This window comes from Carassius gibelio, chromosome A3 (genome assembly GCF_023724105.1).
Source record: "Carassius gibelio isolate Cgi1373 ecotype wild population from Czech Republic chromosome A3, carGib1.2-hapl.c, whole genome shotgun sequence".
In the NCBI taxonomy this organism is placed as follows: Eukaryota; Metazoa; Chordata; class Actinopteri; order Cypriniformes; family Cyprinidae; genus Carassius; species Carassius gibelio.
Window position 1 is genome coordinate 17,954,108 of NC_068373.1, and position 23,196 is coordinate 17,977,303.

A 23,196-nucleotide genomic window follows, 5' to 3' on the forward strand; every position below is an offset into this window, starting at 1 on the left:
ATCTCTCTCTTTTCTACTTCTCACAGCCTCAATCACTCCTTTATCTCATGTTTTTTTCCTTCTTTTGGTAAGGACTCCTTCCTTTGTCTAAAGATAACTCAATGGCTCTTCTCCCTCCTCCACACACACACACACACACACACACTGGGGGAGCGAGCGAGAGGGGTGGTAAAGGATGATTCTCCCTCACTTCTCCCCACAGCCACATATTCATTTCTCCAGAGGGAGCTGGGTGCCAGCGTGGGCTCAGAAAACACAATCTAATGGAGCCATTAAAGAACTATTAACACAGGGAGGTAATCTTTCACAATATGACATGTGCGAAAAGACGAAACCTGCTTGCAAACAACTTTATGATGAGGAGCGAGCCATCATATCAGAGCAGAGAGAATGAAATGTAGAAAATAAATCTGGGGCAGAGATTTTATCTTGCTCTGGCAGAAAAAGCTAACTTCAGTTCAGCACAGCACAGAAAGAAAAGCGAACATGCTTTCATGCTACTAACAGAACAAAAGTACATGGAAACCCATATAGCAACTAAATTAGGTCCTACTACAACAGATACATCAGATAAAGCTTTCTGTCATACAGTAGCACTTTATTATTGCTATTCCTCATTTTTTTTTAGCTGATATTCATTATGATATTCAATTATTGTCTTGGCACAAATACACACAGACATCTCACAAACAATGTTCCCTCATTCGCAGCTGCACACTTATCTAGCGATCGTGCAGAAGAATAATATGCCACACACAAGAGAGACAAAAAAAATGGAAAGCCATTTGATTGAATTCTAATGAATGTTAAATGTCTGAAGTGCTCGGGCAAACGGCTACAGAGTAAGAAATGGTGAATGTGGTTTACAGGTTTCATAGAAAGAGAATGGTGATGTGTACTTTAAACCAATACTTTAAAGGTTGCAGAAAAAATGGCTTAATGAGAGGGATCGCAAATGCAATGGCATGTGAAATAAAACGTTATCAAGCTGTAAAGTAGGTAACAAAACGGTAACAAAAACTCCCGAGACATTTACAGCTACACACAGGTTAAGTGTACAAACTCTACTACATGGGGATGTTTAGATAAATTCACGTCTACACTTAAAAAAAATATATTTACTCTAATCTATTTTTATAGTTTATTATTATAAAGAATTTAATAGATTTTTTAAAAATTATTTTTTAAGTAACAGCACTATTAAAAAAATTAAAATTTAATTAAAATTTCTCAGGTAACCTAGAATGTGCATAATTTATCTGCATCAAGGGTCAAATCAAATATAAATTGCACATTCATTTACACACTTTTTTTGTGTTTGCGTTGTACAGGCCTGGTATATAAAGAATGTTTTTGCTCAGGTGGCTGAAAAGTCCACCCAACAGAGAAAAGATTTGATCAGCAAGAAAACAATATTACAGGGAACATTGCTCACAAGACAGCTTGCACACATGCCTGCTATACAAACATGCTAGAACATCACTATGAAATGACAGACAATCTCTGGTGTGCTTTAGATAATGCTGGAAAATGTCATTTCACTGGTGAACCATGCAGAGCACTTCTGCACTCCGTCCAGTAGGTGGTGACAGCAGGATCAGAGAGACTAATGACTAACAAGAGGCCTTCCTAGCATAGTGTACTAAATGTATGTTGCAGTATGCATTTCTAGTAAAAATAAATAAATAAATTGTGGTATAGTAGCAATTACAGTCTCTTATGCTTACCAAAGCTGCATTTATCTGATCCAAAATACAGTGAAAACAGTAATACTATTACAAAATGTCAATATTATGCAACTTACATTCTTTAGACATGCCTACTTCCAGGCACTTCTGCAGTCGGCAGTACTGGCAGCGGTTTCGGGTGACCTTGTTGATGATACAGCTCTTCTCTCGGTGACAGGTGTACACCATGTTCTTCTGAATGCTCCTTCGGAAAAAGCCCTGAGAAGAAAAGCAAGCACAGAGGTTTTACTATAGCTGGAAGGTTTATAGATGACACGCATAAGCAAATTAACACCAGCCCCCAGAAGCGAGCAAGACTGAGGCGGAACGGTTATATAAAGCCACTAATGATTCACCAGTCAATCTTATATTCACATCATGTGCATCGCCACGATACACAAACACGCGAAAATGCGAATAGACAACCATGGCATAGATACAGCTCTCTCACACCTAGTCACACATTATTTCTTGGCATAATGGGAGACTCAGCTCGGTTTAGATTCAGCTGTATTATGGCTGCTGGGTATAATCTCCCAGTTCAAGTGCCCAGAGGTTCCTACTGGCAAAAAAAAAAAAAAAAAAAAAAAAAAAAGGTAGGAAGGGATCTAGGCACGTCCGAATTCAGTGTTAGCTTCAGTTCCTATCTCCTGAGATGCCTTCATCTGGCTGATTTTTGAAGGCAGCATAGATGTATGCTTCGCTGCCTTTGATATCCCACAATCCTGTGCATTCCATTCGATGACAGTTAAGCTAAAAAATAAAAGATGGCATCTGAAAGTTGCAGTCGGTGGTCAGTTTGTGTGTAGATGTACGTTTGGATCAACGTTTTGCACTTTTGATGTCATTTCAAGCGAGAAATTAATATTGCAGTTATGAAATATCCACTTAGTTATCGCCAAAGCTCTCTTGCTGTAGATCATTAAACTGTCACTCTGCCACAGAAGCCTGTCCGAAATCAGTTTCATGGGGTGCCTACGTGCGCAAGCGCTGCCTGGAAGTCATTGCCTGATGGACAGTGAGGCAATAAGTCAGCTGGCCAAGTTTTCGGATGCAGCCAGAGAGTCAGTCTGAGGTCACAAACGTACACAGCAGAAGCCACATATGGTCCGAGAGCAGATGTCAAACAGTGATTGCTTAGACTTGTGGAAGGGATTTCAGCTGCTGGGCTGCAACCAGAGCTCTCTGGCTGAGGACTAAACCATGAGAGCTTCACTCGTGACTGCCGCTGGGCGCGTGGGTATTGAGCTGGATTCACTGACTGGTGCAGGCAGGAACACAATATGTGTGGGTTCAATGGTTCTGTGTGAATACATTTAAGAAAAAAAGATCTGGAGATACTACTTAATATTGCAGACTTATACCTGACAAACTGGGTGAAAACATTTTATAAAATTGATTCTTCTGGACATGACTTTAAATAGTTCAAAGAGGCCAAGGATTATTATTTTGCTTGTTTTCTCGTTCTCACATCTTCATTTTTTTGGGATCCCGACATAAGTTTTTCTCCAAGTTACACAACTGTGCCATCAGGTGGCAGTAGAGAGCTGTGTTCATATTGGCCCTGATTGCACACTTTTGGGACAAAGCAAAGACCTTACTTGTTTGTGATCCCTACTGTGCAGCATTGTTCGTTACCAACAATTTGTTAACTTCTAATTGGTCTATCCTTGAATCAATATAATTACTTTCCTTGAAAGCTTATGTCATTATGTCAATACCATACATGACAACGGTAGACTCCCATTCCATTATCTTTCAGATTAAAAAGAATAATAATAAAAAAAACCTGTTATGTCAAGAGCTCATGAGAACTTTTGGCCTTCCATACTATTATCCAAAGTAAAAAAAAAAAAGCAAACTTATCTTATTGAATGAAGTTTATTATTATTGTTATTATTATTTTCATATCCAAACCAAGTTAGCTAGCTTGTTCATTGGAGTTTAACTTCTGTTCTTTTGCAGTCTAATCAAATGTCTGTGGTACATGTCATCCTCTATTGTTTTTTGGTAAAATCTATGTGATAGACTGGGCTTTATTTGACCATTTGTTGTGGGGTTTATTGAAATGTGTGCTTAAGTAATGTTAACAGTTATAATTATAGCATAATCACTTTATTATTCTGTCAGAGAGAACCTTAAAGATAGCCTGTGTTGGTCTGGCAGATTATTTTGGTGTTACAGTGTGTAGTTTCTGAACATTAACTATAACTGTTGTCTGCATCAGTTGCTGGTGAAGAAGACACAACTGGAGGTTGGATGATCAATATGGAAAACCACATCATGTGACGCATCCAGCAAAGCTTCATCACAGAACTTGTCTTCTACTTACAAAACCAAGAGAAAGCTACAGGAACATTGGAGTTTGTTCAAAAGGTAAATAGGTAGATTTTGTTTTTGTTTAGTTTTTTTTTATATATACATTTGTGCGCTCTTTTTACATCTCTTTTTCTTTATTTTTCTTGAACGCAGTAGGATCCTAATTAATCTTTACTTGACACACCTCACATCCCATATTTCTCTATTATTACATTTTAGGTAATTCATTGGTGTAAACCACGAGAGGGAAACAAAGGCCAGCAAAGTGACTGTGCTGTCGAAGAAGATGGCAAGGTTTAAAATCGTACAAACTTCGACTGGGACAGTATTTATTAAGCTGAAGTCACATGTTCTGCAGCTAGATGTTCATGTCAAGTCAAAGCATTGTGTTCTGTTCGGTCCAGTCTCACTGTCATTAATAAAGCTTGGTAACACTTTAGAATAGGTAACACCTATTAGTTGCTTATTAGCATGCATATTACTAGAATATAAGCCATGTATTAGTACTAATTAAGAACATATTAATGCCTTATTCTACATCCCTTTTTTAAGATCAAAATTAAATAAGCATTCAATGATGGGTAATAAATTGTAATCTAAATATAAAAATATGGGAAAACCATACATACAGAATTAAATATCCATAACTCCGAGAATCAGTGTTGATGTGATCATCTCCCTACACATGAACTGCATCTAAATATGCATCCTAGTCATGCTACAGTTTTCAAAGCAAGCCTAAAGTAAAAAGCAACATTCTTCCTCTATGGTTTGGAAACCATAACCCCCCAGGCTTTTAGTGGAAAAGCCTTCACCTTATCAGTCAGGACACCGACGGAAGCTTTTAGTATGTGTGTGCTTTTGACAGGTCTGTCCAGTGGCTGCCATCTAAAAACACTCATGTTATTTCACTGAAAGATCGTCTCCAAGGACATGTCCGGCATGCTGGAAAGGACATGTCCCTCTCACAAACGGTCTTGGCTATGAAAAAGTAAAGTAAAGGTGAGCATGGCAGACGCATGACAGAATGTGTGCTTGCCTCGCCCAGCCGAAATGGTTTTCTAATGCACTGCCCAGAGGTTTGAACTGCCTACAGTGGAGCTCTCATTCATCGGATGGGTTTTATTCATGCCAGCTCTGATCTTCTGGAGGTCATTGTGGTAGATGCAGATAAAAATGTTTCTTCCTGGACCAGTTTCAGCAGGTCAGTGACTGCTGCAGATGCACGACATGAAGTTGCACGCTGCTGTGGGCAGCAATTTCGCTGCACACTAAAATGAGTTTGCACGGTTTCAAAAGTTGACCACTTGTATGATAAAAGTAATTTATTTAAATTGACTTGGCACAGGCTTCATAAAAATGTAGCACAGTTCAGCTAAAAATAAAGCATTAGTTCTATACACTGCCCAACAAAATGTGCTTACGTCAGCAGCCGAATTCCACGAATCCTGAGCGAAGGTAGCCTTTGTTCAACCGACTGCGGTCTCACCTGGAGAGCTGACTGACTGATAACAAACCCCTGACAAAAGTCACACCAGTCCACAATCACAAGGCCTCTTTTCCTCATCTTGCTTCATTCGCTTTGCTCTGTGCCGCTGTTGGTCGGGCCTGAAAGCCACAGGAATGAAGCTCAATATCATCACAAGGTGTGAAGAATGCTCTGGCAACAGAGGGGCAGCTGGGTAATTCCACTAGATTACGGGCTCCAGCAGTGGCCCAGCCAGCTTTGCCATAGCAAGAATAAACTACATTTTAAAATATATTTAAATAGAAAATAATCATTTAAAACTGTAAAAATATTTCACAATAGTGTTTCTACTGTTTCTTTGATCAAATAAATGGAGCCTTCTTGGAATAAGGAAGCCTCGTTACTTTATTGGACTTAAACAATCTAATACGAAGAAAAGCATTTCATTCAGATTCAAATCAAGAATTAAAAGTGTTGTCTAAGAGACTAGACATGGATGAGGTAGAGGACATAATGGATGCAGGGCTGATCTGTGATCCTAATCTCTCACTAGGCATCACCTGACCTTTGCGAACCCTGGACTGACCCAGTGTTGACCTGCCGGGCAGATCCTGTGAGTGGAAGGTAGCAGAAGAGGGCAGCAAGGAAACAATTTGAGGTCTGCAGGAGCGCTAAGCCTCTTTAGTGTCTCCACTAATCCTGGACATGAGTACAAACCCCCAGGCGCACCGTGACAACGAAGGAGCCCTCGTGTGTTTGTATGAAGCGTGTAGAGACCATGAGATCAAAATAAGGCTGTCTGTCTCTTTAGTGTGACTAAGTGGTTGTGCACATGATAGTTATTTGTGTTTAGTAGCCATGAAGGATTTAGACCAGCAGCTGTTACTAAACCTAGTGAGAGCTGCCTATCTAGGGAATATTTAGATGTGCTTCAGATGTTACGCTTGTCCCAAATGGTAAACAGCTAATTTATGCAGCATGCTATCACAGGGAGTATACTTTGAAAGTTTGTGTTCGGCTGTATGCATACAGCAAACATTTGCATAAAAACTGAAGTAAACTTTGGGCATAATTAGTGTGCTAAGCAGCAGGCATCTTACTAGGGTGTGGAGCACAGCTTATGTAACATGCTCTCAAAGGCTGACCATTCTCACATATAGCCACAGAAAACACAACAATGATTGACCATGCCAATATTTCTCTTATTTTCAAATCTTTTCCAAACAAAAGTGACAGTGTTGCACCTAATACCGTTTAATTTAACCTGGTTAATCCAATTCTATCGATGGATCAGAGAAGATCCTATATGTAGGATTTGGTGTTGCTGAAACATTGGGATTCATTTGTTTTTTATAGGGATGCACGATATTGGATTTTGGCCGATATTCGATATGCCGATATTTTCTAAATAATTTTGGCCGATGCCGATACCGATATCGATATATATACAAATATATACTGATAAATTTAAACTTTAATTTTACTGAAGAGAAATCCATGTATCTCTTCTGTACTGATTCTACCATAAATTTATTATTTTACAAATGTAGACAAACATTCACATCTGAAAAACAGGTCAATTATTTCACTTGGAGAATATCGGTTTGGCTCATCGGCAGAAATATTCATATCGGCCGATACCGATAATGGTCATTTTAAGCTTTTATCGGCCGATACCGATGTTGTGCCGATATTATCGTGCATCCCTAGTTTTTTAATCAAAAATTGAATTGTTCACGAATTGTCAAATCAGTCCTTCATAAGTCAATTTCAACAACCTTTCTTAAAATAGTAGCTACATGGAAGCTTGCCTTCGATGTTGACTACAACAGCTTTGCAAAAAACAAAATGCACTCAAACACATTTTTGACGTAATGACATACAGCCCAAATGCTGACTCCTCTTTTTTTTTTTATCTCAAAGAAGACAAGGCAGTAGGGTTGATGAAGAGTGATGGGTGGATTTTGAAAGAAGAGACGAGTGCAGATTTGTCCTCCCACCATTCAAAGGCAGCGAGATGGGAGAAGATAGCCCATGCAAATTTAATGAAGTCATGTTTATTTCTCAGCAAGCAGCACCATGTGTGTGTGTGTGCGCGCGTGTACACGTGTGTGCTCTCCACCCACGCTTCCCTGCGGCTGAGCTCTGATAAGGGGGCTCTGTAGCCTTCATGGAGAAACACAGCAGTTTGGAGATGAACTTTCTCAGGGAGACACGATGTAGATACATTGTAGGGATGCACGATAATATCGGCACAACATCGGTATCGGCCGATAAAAGCTTAAAATGACCATTATCGGTATCGGCCGATATGAATATTTCTGCCGATGAGCCAAACCGATATTCTCCAAGTGAAATAATTGACCTGTTTTTCAGATGTGAATGTCTGTCTACATTTGTAAAATAATAAATTTATGGTAGAATCAGTACAGAAGAGATACATGGATTTCTCTTCAGTAAAATTAAAGTTTAAATATATCAGTATATATTTGTAAATATATCAGTATATATTTGTATATATATCGATATCGGTATCGGCATCGGCCAAAATTATTTAGAAAATATCGGCATATCGAATATCGGCCAAAATCCAATATCGTGCATCCCTAATACATTGTATACACTACCAGTCTTCAATTATTAAGTAGCAATGAATTAAAAGCCTAGGAGTTTACCATTGTGCAAATAGGGCCCTTTTTTCCCCTTGCAGTAAAAGTCAGTACAGGAGGTTTTCACCAGTGGCATTGCTAGAAAACACAGATGGGATGACTGAACTAGGGGTGCTCCGATCACGATCGGCCGATCGTTAATGGGCATCTCATCTCGTCAGTAAAGCCGATGATCGTGATCGGAGCACCCCTAGACTGAACCCCAAAAGATATTTCAAGTAAAAGGATATCAAAAGCAGTACATTTTTAGAGCTGAAACAACGAATCGATTTAATCGATTAAAATCGATTATTAAAATAGTTGTCAACTAATTTAGTAATCGATTCGTCGCTAAATAAATTTTATTTGCCATAAGCGGCTCATTTCGTGCATACTTCAAATCTGCGGTGACCAAAGTGTGGCAGTAATGAGCCACCGGAGGTTTTACTCAGCCAGTACAGCAGGTGAAGAAGCGAATAGCCAATAGCTGGCCTCGTTTTATGTCACGTGCTTCCCGAACAGCGTCTCTGCAGCATTCAGCGGGAAGTGGGAGTACTTTACTTTGAGCCTTTAAAATGAAGAGTAACCTGTAAACTCTGCACTACTGAACTGTTTAAGGGGCCGTTCACATAATCGTGTCTTTTGCGTGCTCAAGTTTGTTATTTCCTATGTAGGCGCGCAGTATGCACTCTCATAATGGAAGCGACGCGGTCGCGACACGCACGCGGTGCGATGCGCCCGTTTTTCCAGGCGCGTCCACACCGCATCCATTTATCCTTTGCTGAAATTTCCGGGTCTTCATGGAGAGGGCACGTCATGGAGAGAGCACGTCATGGTTGCTTAGCAAAGGCAGGCGCTTCTGCCCGAGCGCTTTGGAAAGAAGGAGAAAGCGGCGCGACTAGCGTTTTCCACGCGTTTTTAGGTGCGATATGTGAACGGCCCCTAAGAATTTTATTTGTGCAGATTCTCCAGTACAAGGTTGTTTGCATATGTTTAGTCGTAAAAGCTGATAACATTGCTTTTTAACAGTTAACATTTAAAGCTTTACAAACATGTTATGTGATCAGTTTGTCGTTTACCAGTTCATAATTCAGACTTGCAGCCTAATTATGACTGAATGAGAGAGGTAAATGTTTGAGTATATTTAAAATGCACTTCTTTACTAAGTATTCACTGCTCTTTTTCACACAGCAGGTTTTTTGTGTGTGTCCCATTTTTTTTTTCTGGACAACCTTCTGATGGATTTTACTTTAAATTCTGAGTTCCATTCAGGTTTCATGCCATTGGCACTTTTTTTCGAAGGATTGTTTACAATTTCACAGCATAAGCTATAAAGCTTTTTCCCAGTAAATAATAAAATACAATGCACTGCAATTTTATTCTGTTTTATCCTTATACTTCGTGAAAATATGTTCTCAAAGATTCCTTAAGCTTTGTTTGGGATGTTAAACTACTTTAGGAGCTCTAAGGACTGCCATGGTGAAAACAATATTTGAAATCTCCTTGTGAATTTTGCTAGAGTATGGATCAGTGTTTTGATTGCAGAAGAGTTCGACAAAGGATTACTAACATAATAAAACAACTCCAGGTATATTTTTGATGAGGATATGACAATGCAAAATGGTTAAAATCTCTTAAAAATCTATGCTGAATGATAAAGACCCTTTATTAATAATTTACTTGGGGAAAAAATTGAAAAAACTAAAATATAAGTACATAAACCGATTAATCGATTAATCGTAAAAATAATCGACAGATTAATCGATTATCAAAATAATCGTTAGTTGCAGCCCTATACATTTTCATATCATATTATCAATCTATCCATCCATCCATCTATATATACACACACACACACACACACACACACACACACACATATATACACACACATACATGTATTGGTACAATATTACCTTATCTAACTCATTTAGTGATAATAAATGGCAAGTATATAACTAAAATGAATCTGATATGGTAATATGTTTTCAATACATCCTGAACCCCAAAATTCAGAGATTCAGGTTTCAAAAGATAAAAACAGTGGGCCCCAAAAAGTTGAACATACTTGATATTTACCCTAATTTGCATCAACAAAATACCAAAAACAAGTGTCAAAACAACGCTCATATCTGACTATACATATGTAAACTGGCTGGCCCAAAATGGCCATTAGTTTGTATATTTCTTTACAGATGCAGACAAGTGTAACTAAAGAGACCAAAAAATGTAAGACCTCAATCCTTCTGCAAATTGAGACGGGATAAATCCTTACCTTGCACCCTTCACATGCGCTAACTCCATAGTGGTAGCCCGAGGACTTGTCCTGGCAGACGAAACAGGGCTTGTAGACCCGTGGTGGTGGAGGTGGAGACGGTGGGCTGGGTACAATCTCCTCTGAGCTTGTGCTCTGGGTCTCAACAGCTACAAGAGAACAGAAACAGCCTTTAGTTTGACTCAATGTGCCATAATTCCCTCACAAGGATTATTAGTTTCCTTTGAGAAAACAGCCTTCTGTGTTTAGCAACAGTCTGCAGTGAACTTCAACCTGAAAAGATGCCTCGGCTCCCCAGGAAGGCTCAGAGAGGGAGTGCTTGCACATCCCGATGAGCAGCTAAAGTCAAGCTTCTCAGGAGAACGTCTCCATTGCTGGAGCGAGCAGACAGATAGGCTGGTACCACGCTCTTCTTACACATTCACTCTTGCTTTCCTCACAGTTTCAGCTGCTACCGACTGGGACGAGTGCCAGCTTTAATTAATAAAGTCATGACAGTCAGCCAGGGTGCAGAGGGAGAAACCGCACGCTGTGCTTGAGCGGAGGGGGCGCACAAGCTGCACTGCTCCGTCAAAGAGTTGCCATGACCGAGAGCTTATGAAACAACTTTAAATAGACCATGAGGGAAGCCCACGCCAGAGTACACCCTGCCCTCTCCACACGTCAAGGGCACAAAACAACAATGGCTCTGCATTTTGAGTAGCTGAAATTCTCTACGTCACTGAAGATTCCCTGTATGAATATGCCCACATATAAATGACTGTCTGCATGGTGGCAATGACGGCACCCGTATATATTTTCAAACATATGTACGCACAGACATTCCTCTCCGCAACCCTCATGTGTCTCCCCCGCTGCCATCCTCTCCTTTCCCGCTGCGTCTCTCACAAATGCCATGGCGTGGAGAAACATGAGGAAGACACAGGTTGCTAGTGAAGGAGAACATGCTGTTATGTGGGTGCAGTTAGCATGTGTCAGTAATGCAGAGACTCAGATGTTGTTTCAATAACCCCTAATAGATGGTGAAAAGAGGTAACTGCAGCATTAAAGGGACAGCTCATCTCTTCTCAAAAGAGAACATTTTACTCAGCCCAAGTTGTTCCAACTTGTACACATTTCTTTCTTCTGCTGAACATAAAAGATGATATTTTGAAATATGTGGAGAACCAAACAGTTACTGGAAGACCACATAGCATGGGGAAAAATTCTATGGAAGTCAATGGGTATCAGAAATGGTTTCATTATTTAGCCTTTCTCTCTGACCCTTTAAATGTTTTTGCTACTGCAGTACCATTAATTATATTTATATATTTTTTTTACTATTTTATATTATTATAAACATGCCGAATGTGAATTCTGCCAGCATTTAGGAACACACTAGCCTTTACATTCATGTTCAAATGTTTGGAGATGGTAAAATTTTACTGTGTGTTTAAAAGTCATCTCTAATGCTCACCACAGCTGCATCCATTTGATGAAAAATACAGCATTTACTCAAAACAAATATTTTGTAACATAAAAGCCTTTACGGTCACTTCTGTGGCTGTGTGGTAGAGACAGGCAGTGAGGTGAGCTTGTGTTTCGGTTTACGTTTTGATTCGATATCTCGTCTCCGTGTCTCTGTTCAGAGAGACAATCTACCCACAGCAGAGTCCCCAACTCACAAATGCAAACACTGGGACCGCCAAACAAACGCCTGAATGGCGAGTCAATGCCCTCTTTAAGTAGAAGAACATTAGTGAAATGTTAAACGGTGAGTTTGGTAGATCTCACAAAGCTTTGTCTATTACGAGACGGAGCCAGTGGGCAACCATAGGAGTCTATTTCCTGTGTTCAGAAAAAGCAGAGTCAAAGCTAAAAATACCTATCCTGGCACCAGCACAGTGTCATACGAGGATGTCGAGCTTTTATCTCTTTCCACACACACACAGCAGACCTCCCCACAAACACAAACGCGATTCCCAGCTAGTTATGGACTAGTTATGGAGAACTAAGAGCAATAACTTAGGAAAACTCAGGGTTTTCCCAAATATACAGAATACATCTTCTGACCAATGCATTTCCAGTCAATCACTGTATAAAACAAAAACATTTTACAGAAATGACACTCAAAAAGAGCTGAGCAATTGAGAAATTTTTTTTGCATGAACCTTCCAGGCCTAGAAGCTTATTGTATTATTGTATTGTATTATTCCCTATGAGTCCCTAATAATTCCAAGCTTTTTAATGACTATGGTAATTAGAGGTCGACCAATATATATAGATTTTATTATGGCAGATACTGACATTTTAGGAATGGCAGATTACCAATATAAAGCAGGCAGATTTAACTGGAAAAAAAATAAAATAGGTGTAAATAATGTGAAGAAATTTTACAATTAATCAATGACAAATTGACAATATGACTAAATAAAAAATGATTTATACTTCAGATATCTTTAGAGAGTGTTGTCAAAAAATATTTCATACTTTGTCCTTTAATGGAACTGTTCTACCCTCCAAAGGCCGTGTCAATAGGGCCTTTCACACCACAGGAATCTTTTCATAGGACCAGAACTAATTGTGGAAGTTCCCACTTTTAGGCATTTTCGCACCGCCTGAACTGGGTGTGATTTTAGTACCAGACTGCTTTTTCGAGAACCAAATTAGCTCCTACTCCGGAGCAGAATCTCATTAGTCCTCCTTTCCGTTCTTTCAAATCGCTTTACGTACACTTCGACATTCCATGTCCATTATTGTGAAACCCGCAAGACAACAAACACCGCTCCGATCATAGCATCCTCCATCCTCCTGTTGTTAACATTGTTGAATGCCACACACAAATGACATCGATGTCGACCGGCTTATGTCACTTCCTATTACACACTGTCGGTGCGAATGCAACCCTTTTAATGGTACTGGGAAATAGTTCGCACAAAATTGTCCCAGTACTTTAGAGGTGTGAAAGGCCCTAATGCCTTCAAACAATGTGTCAATTTAAAATCAACTGTATATAAATTTGCACCATTTAAAAAATATATATATTAAAACAACAGCCCTGGATAAACGAAACAAACTGGTATCTCAACACAGATACATTTGCAGATGGTATTTTAGCTTTTATTTTCACACACAGAGAGAACAGGAAGTGAGAAAAACTACGGGCTGGCATCACACATCCTGCTCTCACGAACATGAAGCTTCAAGACGAAGACTGTTTTTAGATGTCAAACTGTTCGTTCCTCTCCCACAATTCTCCTCACTGTTGCACTCATTCCCTTTCACCAAATCTCGCTCTCTCTTACTATGCCACTCACTTGTTCCCTAGAGCGCCATCTGACCTCAGCTCCAATCCGAGTGGCACATTTTCTATAACAGGGACAGAGCTCGACACAGATCCAGGACATTATGGGAACTGCTCTTCTGACAGCAGACACTGGGGCGATGGGCAAAATCATGCCTTCATCTACTCTCGCCCATACCACAATGCTTCAAACTTCCTCGATCTGATCTATAATTAATAGTGCATATTAAAAATTGAACGGCTGAACTGAACAGAGAAATCCCTCGCTCTTATATAAGTGAAAGTTTGAGGGTTAGAAACTGCTTTCCTGAACCCGAATAACCCTGAATAACCGCAGAACTGGCGGCACAAGCAGCTTCCTGTGAAGCTGTGATCACGTGGCACGCTCTAATTACGCACTCTGTTGCATCTCTGAGGAGACGCGTTTTAGTCATGGCTGTTGAGTTGGTCTGTAGCTCTAGAAGGAACAACCTCATGCTGAAAACTTTAATTATGCCCAGAGGTTCGACCCAGGGTAACCTTACATCAACTGCTGTGAGGCTACCACCTGTCTGAGACGCCCCTCGTGCACACAGAAGACATCACTTTCCAAGGTGTTCTTTAGCTGTTTGACATCACCACATACTTCCACTCACTTCCAAAGCTGGCAGGCAGGTTAAATCTCACATTAAAACTGCCAACACGTAGGCTCTGCTCCAAAACATAGTACACACAGTCTGCCTAAACAGCATTTAAAGGCATCAAAATATATGCCGTCTTCTATAATACTCTAAATGCTTTTAGTAATCAATACAGCAATTAATGTATCCTCAATAAAAGAGGCAATCCCAAAAAGCATTGCAACTATGTAGGCAACGTGCCAGGTTTTGGTGCACAGGTGTAGCTTTCAATAATCTTACTCATTCCTTTCTTATCAGTTTATGAGGGATTGAAATCCCAACAGGGCAAAAATGTCATCTTGGCACAGTCACTAGGACTTGATTTTTGAGAACGAGACCGAAGTAACAATGGCATTAATGGCAGCCTGCACAAGCAGCTGGCACGCATCTCTCGTCACAGCAAAAGCAGGAGAAGTCGAGAGGGGTGAAGGGCAGAAAGATGGTTTCCCCCAGAGACTGTGAAGTGAACTCAATGAACTGCCCTGACCCTTGTCTATTAATGAAACAAGACAAATCATCACACACAGCAAATACACTGTGCATTTACTTAATATTAATTGTATATGACACCACCAACATAAATGATAATCAAACATTAATACTATGTATGTGCTCCAATTTGTATGAATTTAAATATATAATTATCTTAATGCAAAAAATCTGTCTGGATTTGAGGGTCATGGGCTGAAAGCAGTTGCACTGTATCCAACTATATTGAACTTTACAAATAAAGGTCAATTATATTCCATTCATTTTAATACAATAATAAAACAAAAGTGTCAAAATCAAATCAAATCAAACCAAATCATTATAAGCCAAGTGTGGTTTGGGCACTTTCCTTCCCAATGTTGCCTAAGGATTAATTTCTACATTTCACAAAAACAAAAAATAGTGGCAAACGACAGGTTTATGAACACTGCTATACAAATTAACTAAACTGAGAAGTCAATGTACATTACATATTGCCACATGAATATGTATTTCATACGTACAGTACTAGCATACTCTGACATTTCACAGGGCATGTCAAAACAGGCTACAGTCAGCACTTTTTGTGAGCTCTCTACAGTAGACACCACATATAGGGAGACACAATTATGTTACTTGTACATAGAGTGAGAAAAATATTATGGTGTGAAGTCTTTGAGCGTGTGGGTGTGGGTCTAAGTGAGAAAAATGGAGGAAAGATTGTGAGTTATGTGCGAGAGAGCGAGAAAGAAAGATCGATAGCGCGTGAGAGAGGGAGAGGAAAAATAGGGCAGACCATGAAAGGAAAACGCTGCATACCTCTCAGCGTTGGCGGGAGCTCTCTTGGGGAAAGTGGATCCTGGTACAACTATTAAGCCTCCCTATACTTACCCGACACACACTAAATAAAAAATGAGTCCCGTTTCTTTGGGTTATTCAAAAGTTAACCCAGTAAGAGCGGGAGAGGGATACAATTGGAATCAAGGCGTCATTTCCAACACCATTTAGTGATGGGCCAGTTCTGCTGGGCACAGAGAGACGCAGATGCTGGAGCGTGCAGGATGAAAAGCACACACTCATGTGAGACTACCATGTAGGTCACTTTACACCACAGTGGCTGGTGAGTCACAGGCTTGGATCAGTAGCTCAGTCTGGTGACTCATCTCTTTAAGCTCCGCCTCTTCTCTCCTATTGGTCAATGAGGACATGATTGACTGCTTTTTTCCCCCCACCAAGTGTCATCTGTTTTAGTTAGGGAAATTGCATAATTGTTAACTCATACCACTTGTGCTGGTATTCTGCCTCCCAGTACTTTATACACATAAGAAATCTATATATTTTTGTATATGTATATTTGATATATTACTAAAGCAAATGATCAAACAGGGCACTTTATGAAAACATGAAGGCAAAGACATGAATTTAAAACTATTTATCTGCATTCAGCTCAGTTGTCTGGAGAACGTCAGCTGTTAATTGATTCAGAGGAGCAGCACTGAAAGTCTGAGTGACTCAGAAGTGTCTAGCACAGCACAAATGGCTTGACGATGCTTTCAGGTCAAATTCCATCTTGCAACATTTGAATAACGTCAGCTGCAAAATGTCTTAGGGGAAACGCAGATGTCCAGCTCACTCTTCTGAACAGGATCGCTCTTTTAAGCAAACTACTAAGCAGCTCTCAGATGCAAAGCAAAGATCTCATGCTCTGATTCGAGTCGTTGTTTACTCAGCACACAACAGGTCATGAAAACAGCATTTGCCCACAAACCAGTACCGTTGTTGAAGCAATAAAGCCTTCTGTAATCTGTATTTTCTAAAATATATTTTATGATGCTTTCAGACTGCTTAAAAAAAAATGTTCAGTCAGCTGGTGAAGCGGTACTGGTCTGATGAAAAAAAAAATTTATATATATATATTAGGGCCGGGACTTTAACGCGTTAATTGAGATTAATTACACAAAAAATAACGCGTTAACTAAGATTAATTAATTACAGAAAAAAATCCCGCATTTTTTATAACTTATTTTTGCACTGCGGAACGTTTCTCACTGGATGATTTTTGGCGGACCGATTATACTGGAGCACCAACTAGCGTTCGCTTCTCATATCACCGCAGCACACATCGAGCCTTAAGTATCACCTCAACGCAAAACATATAGCAGCTAGCGTGGACTTTACACTTTATGTTGAACTATGTATTATTTTGTTGGTGCAACAGTTTATGTTGAACTCTTTATTAGGGATGGGCATGATTAATCGACGATCGATAATTGATCGTTAAGATTTTCCTCGATCATGTTAATTTGTTATCGATTAATCTAAAGCATTTTTTTTAATCTAATGCAGGTTGCGTTGCGTAGTGCGAGTCTTCAAGCAATTAAATGAATTTCACTGTGTGGCAGCAATTAAATATTTTACCACCATGGGGCAATATTTGACACCCTACTCGGTTATCTGTGATCTTCCGTTTTGATTTCAATGAATAATCATGAAGATGTCACGGCGAAGTGTGGCGTGGGACCATTTTGATTTAAAAAGCGAACTAGTTAACTGCAAACATTGCGATACCGTGTTTAAGTACAACACGGCCACGGCTCAAATGATGTACCTGTGCATCCTGGCAAATTTTCATGAGGCTCTGTCTACAGTCTTTGTCTCCGCTGGTCGTCATGTACAAACATTTCATTAAAATGAACCGTAACTCCGTGAATACTCAACGAAGAGACATGAGAGAGATATCTATAGAAAGCCTGGAATGTCTACTTTTAAACTAAACAAGTGCTTCCGAAATATTCTGAGATAAAGTAATCCATATGAAAACAACGCAATGTCTGTTTTTCATATCTTCCTTCATTATATTTAATGTGACCACGCCCCCGCGCTGAACGCGCTATTCAGGTTCAAACTGAAGCGCGCGCTTGAATACGCCCACACAGAAGAAAAGGCAGCGAGACTGTTCAAGTTTTTATTTTATTTTACTGTTTGCTTCGCGATGAGAGGACTAAGACATAATTCACCCCAAAAAGATGTGATGTGGTTGATGATTTGAGAAATGGATTTCCTCAGAAAAAAGAATGAAGCACTTTATTCAGACTCAAAACGCATATATGCGTTAATCGACTCGAAAGGGTTAAGAACGCCTGCTAGCAGCTGCAGGTTCCGCTGCTTTAGAGCACTGCATATGCACGCGGATATATGTTCGGTTTGCCTGAACGTAGTTTAACTGTCTGCCACAAGTTGATCTTGTAATAAAGGTCTCACCGAGGAAAAACACGCTGTATTTTTGTATTCATTGCATTTTTTTATTATAAAAATTAAATAATTATAAAAATATTAATGATTAATCGATAGTCGATCGTTAATTCTCCCGACGATCGACTAAGAAAATTTAATCGAATGCCCATCCCTACTCTTTATTGTTTTGGCCAAGTTTATTGAGAGTTGGACTTAGTATGTTATGGCCTCTGAAGCAACAGAGAGATGTTTTCTAATAGTCAGTGTTTCCAATGTTCTGAATGTCATTGACAGTATTGTGTTTTACTAAAAAAAAAAAAAAAAAAAAAAAAAACACACTTTACAGAAGGTTCCAGCACCTATAAGCTTCCTGAATTTCTGAAATGTACTATTTCTAAACTGTTTCTAAATATGCTATTGCTACACTTCATGGCAAAAATTGCACTGGTCTGCTAGACTTGGTTGAACAAAAATAAACAATATTTTGTTGCTTAAGCTTATGTATTCAGTCATTATTCAATGGTATACTATAAATCCATGTGAAAAAAAATTACTTCTCACTGTTGTCAGGTCAAATATTTATATGCGATTAAAATGCGATTAATTTAGATTAATTAATTACAAAGCCTCTAATTAATTAGATTAATTTTTTTAATCGAGTCCCGGCCCTAATATATATATATATATATATATATATATATATATATATATATATGTATACACATACACACACACACTAGACAATAATGGGCAGGATGTGAGCAATGTACAATGACTTGCTACTTATTAGGCTTGTTGCGATAGTCGGTGTTACCGGTGATACACAGTGTTTAACCCACCTACCGGTCATATCACTTGACCACCGGCACCGTCCCCATCGTGTTGAAGTTTTAGCCTATAGCAATAAAGCACTTAGTTAGTGACTACGTGCCTTCGTAATTTCGCGTAAGCAGAACGAGCGCCGCAGTAAAGCAGCAGGTGTCCGATTTCATGTATCATTTGAGGAGAGTGAGGCGAGCTAACTGGCAAAGGATGGCGGAAGATCTGGTTTCAAAGCGAAATGCGAAAGAACCTATTTGGAAATATTTTGGATTCAAACCAAATGCCAACAGGGAACCTGAAAACGTTAACGAGGCAACCTGTAAACTTTGCCTGTTGAAAGTGGCAGCATCCGGAGGTAACACTTCGAATTTACATGCACATCTTCAATCACACCACAAAAATGATGCGGCCAAGATGGGTCCAGCGGCAAAAAAAAAATCGACCACAAAAGCCTGACACACAAACACAGCCTTCGATAAGTGGTGCATTTGCGCGATGCACAAACTATAAAAGGGACAGTGCAAGGTGGAACACATGCACTGACGCAGTGACGAATTACATATGCAAAGAAATGGTGTCTTTTAATACTGTTGAAAATCAATCTTTCAGAGACCTCATAACCACACTCAACAGCCAATATTCGTTCGTTTCATATTTGATGGTTGTGCGGTGTTTTTTTTAGATAAAGGCAGGCACTTTATTTAACGAATAGCGATTTTTTTTTAATATAATTTCTTGTTTGATACCTGCACGATGTGTGCAGTGGTTCGTTTTATTAATAAATGCACTTTAAAGGTGTTTCATAAGTGCTTTTGTTTAGTTTTTGCATGGTGATATTAAGTTATTATTCATTTTGCAATAAAGATGTGTGTAATACAAGCGAGTGTCTTATTGTTTTGAGTATTTTTATTAAGAATAAAATAAATTAACCCATGATTAATTCAAACAAATGCTACTGAATTGAAGCTAATTAAAGTGAAAGTAAATTGAGACGTGTGCACGTCTGCACGACCGCATTTTCGGCCACCCGAAATCCCCGACACGCAACCCCGGTGACACCGGGATTACCGTTCTTTTTTACACGTCGATTAACCGGTGGAAAAAATCTGTCACCGCAACATCCCTACTACTTATTTAAATGATTGAAATAAGCCAACTTTAACAAAGACATGGAATTTCATAGCTCAAGTTGACTGAACGGTCACTTGCCCTGTTTGGACACAAATGTACCACAACGTCTCCCTTTCACTGATCAAATTCATGCGTCTCTGTTGGTCTTGCAAACTTTGGTTTTCTATGAATATGGTCTGCAAAAAAAAAAAAAAATCTAATTAAGGCACGTTTATATATTTATAGACTAGCTGCCTAATGGAACTACTATGGAATGTTGCACAGAAAATGCATACTAAAACACACACACACACAAAATGTTGCTAAAAATTAGTTTTTGTTTTTTGTGTGATAGGGCCATTGGCAGTGCAAATACAATTTGTACTACTATCCCAATTGAGCCAGCAGGGGGGAAAACTATCAATAGTGTGCCCTGGATTAGTATTTAGGCCATTTCCAAAATGGTGACCTCATCATGTATACAAGTAAAATTCACAAATTGCATGTTGTTCATGTCTCGTTTAAGTTTGATGTGACAAAACAGAGCAGATGGATGTTTAACATCCACTGCCCCATATAATCATTCATTTTGACAGTGTAGATGTAAGAATCATTGACAGCCTCAGTCTTGAGCGTATAAATACCAGCCCAAACAGCAGCGAATGGCAGATTTGAGGACCAGCGCTGCTAGCGAGCCCACAGTGGTGCGTAACAGCACAGAGAAGCAGTCCGTTTCATCACAGCAGCTGAACTCAGCAGGGTGAAGCGTGAACGCTTGCCAGGGCTCATTGTGGTCCAGAACAAGAGGTAGCAATTTTCCAATTAAGCCACATTTTTATGGGTTCCTTGGACAGCAAAGGGAAAAGGAAGTCCTGAACGCAAACAAATAAGTGTGGTGCAGCACGTGGAGACAAAATTAGCATTTCCCAAAGAGCCTTATTACAGCTACATCAAGACTTCTTCCTAAACCATGCATATAAAACACAAAGACAGGCAGAGGAAAGGGCTTTAATCAGATCAAGGCCAGTAATGTGATTAGCTTTTCGTTTAGTTGGAAGAGTTGGCCCTCAAAATCAAGTTATGTCCCACCGTGCACTGCATCTCAACCAACCCTAAAACGGCCTGTTACGTGAGCCCCAAAGCTCGAAGAATGGTTTATTCGATGACATGCATGCTTAGCAAATTGTGAACTTACAAAAAGGCCTAGCAAAGGGGGCCAGCTCAGTCATAGCTGAGGGAACCCCTGATCTGCCACTAATAGCTGCTGACCTACATTCATCCGCAACAGCCCATGCCTCAGTGAGCGCATAGAGAGGGACTCCACATAAAGAGGGGCTGTGAGACTGTTAGCACCAGTTAAGTACCTTTCTTACACAGTCTATAAAGCCAAGAGCCTTTTGAACCTTGGCAAAAACAACACGTTTTATTGAGTCCAAAAAAGGGACGACAATAGGTGATCAGTGGTGTCACGGTACCAAAATTTCAGTATTTGGTACCGATACAAGTGAAAGTCCATGGTTCTCGGTAACAATTTCGGTACCAAAGCAAAAAAAAAAAAAATGCTAATAAAAAAAGTAAATTTTATCACTAAAAATAAAACCAATGGCGCTCTTAATACGGATTTACAGTTGTGTTTAAAGTTTTTCTACAAGTAATATAATTGTGAAAAACAGTACATTTTAATTAATGAAATTTAAACTTTTTTTGTAAATAAATAAAATATTTGCTATCAAAATTAAAACATGGAAGAAATTGTGTGATTTATTTCTTTAAAAAGTTTTATAATGTTTTTCGACAGTAATAGCTGTATCACATACATTCTACTAATATTTATAGCATATTTCCTTTATGTAAAAATGAACTTATTTTGACGGGTTGCCGTGAATACCTTTAAATTGACACTGGTTTTACTCCAATGAAATGGTAAAATGCTTGTGAAGTGACTTCGAAGATTCTGGTGATGCGGTTTATGTATTTATGTCCTCATTGAGACGACAGATGTTGAAATTACTACAATCACATGCTTCAGTCTATGTAGTAAACAAACCTGTACGTCTCTGCCATTCATTTATTCACACAGAGACGCGCAGAACATGCAGGATTCAGATTTCAACCAACTTTTGCAGCTTAACATTTAGAGATACAGGTCAATATGGAGATTTGATTAATTTATGCTAACTTTCACAAATTCCGTGACTGTCCAGATTAAAATGTGAGTTTCATTTTCATGACTGGATTTTGAGATTCCGTCCGCGTTTTCTGCTTCGCCGAAATTATAGCACTCTATGAGTGCTTGGTACCACTGGTACTTAAAGAAACCCGCTACTGTGACATTGTCTTTTTTTTTTTAGTACCGACTTGGTACCAAAGTACCGGGTCTTTTGACAACACTAGCTCAGTCGGTGTAATTTCTTCATTTTCAGTTAAACTAACCTTTTTTTTTTTTAGAAAAAATAAATAAATAAAAAAAAATCACAGGGAGAGCCCTAAAAACCTGATCACAAACAGCTCACATGTTAAAAACAGTACTCCACTTCACTCTGAAAGATGCAACATTTAATTAAATCAGTCTTTGCGATTTGATAAATTGCACCAAGCATATCACAATTTCAGGTTTATTTTGAATAACTGTGTAGCCCAAGCTGCTCTGTTCATGCCACAATGTTGCGAATGAAAGCTATTGTATCTAGAGCGAGAGAGAGAGGGGGGGGGGGGGGGACCAAACCAGCAGGTAAAGGAAATCAAACTAGGTCAAATGTCAGACGCTGTGGAAGTGGGATTAGAGAGTTGTTTAGTTTGACTGGTTGTCAAGGATCCGTTTACAGCGTCTTTATTGCTATTTGACCCTACAAATGGCTCTTCATCTCGTCAAAAACATCTCGCAAAGGAGTATAAAATGCTTGATGTGCATTACTATGTACCGCACCAGTCTCTCTGGTCCTTTTCTGGTGACGGCTGTTTTAATTAGTGTTAAAGAATGATTACTAAGTGGCGGCTTCATCACTTCTTGGCGCTTTGTCTTTTTTTTAAAGCTACTAGGCAAAGACTATCAGACACCCGGAGTTATTTCTCCCATCAGTAAGATAATCACAGGACGAAAAGAGTAGTCGTTCCCACAACTCTATTAACTGTACGCGCCTCATTAAGCCACTAAATTCATTTGCAGCACCCTTCAGAATTCAT

The 23,196-nt window shown here is 39.3% G+C and overlaps 1 protein-coding gene across 4 annotated transcripts in view; it reads right to left on the minus strand.

Moving 5' to 3' along the window:
* The window catches only part of LOC127950414 (retinoic acid receptor alpha-B-like), a 111,254-nt gene that overhangs the window by 6,337 nt on the left and 81,721 nt on the right, over positions 1 to 23,196 (minus strand). For all 4 annotated transcript variants that reach the window (XM_052547462.1, XM_052547469.1, XM_052547454.1 and 1 more), the window contains 2 exons: positions 10,438 to 10,586; positions 1,805 to 1,946 (listed from right to left, as the gene is read on the minus strand). In XM_052547462.1, coding sequence (XP_052403422.1) covers positions 1,805 to 1,946; positions 10,438 to 10,586 — 291 coding nt within the window. The remainder of the gene's footprint in view (positions 1 to 1,804; positions 1,947 to 10,437; positions 10,587 to 23,196) is intronic.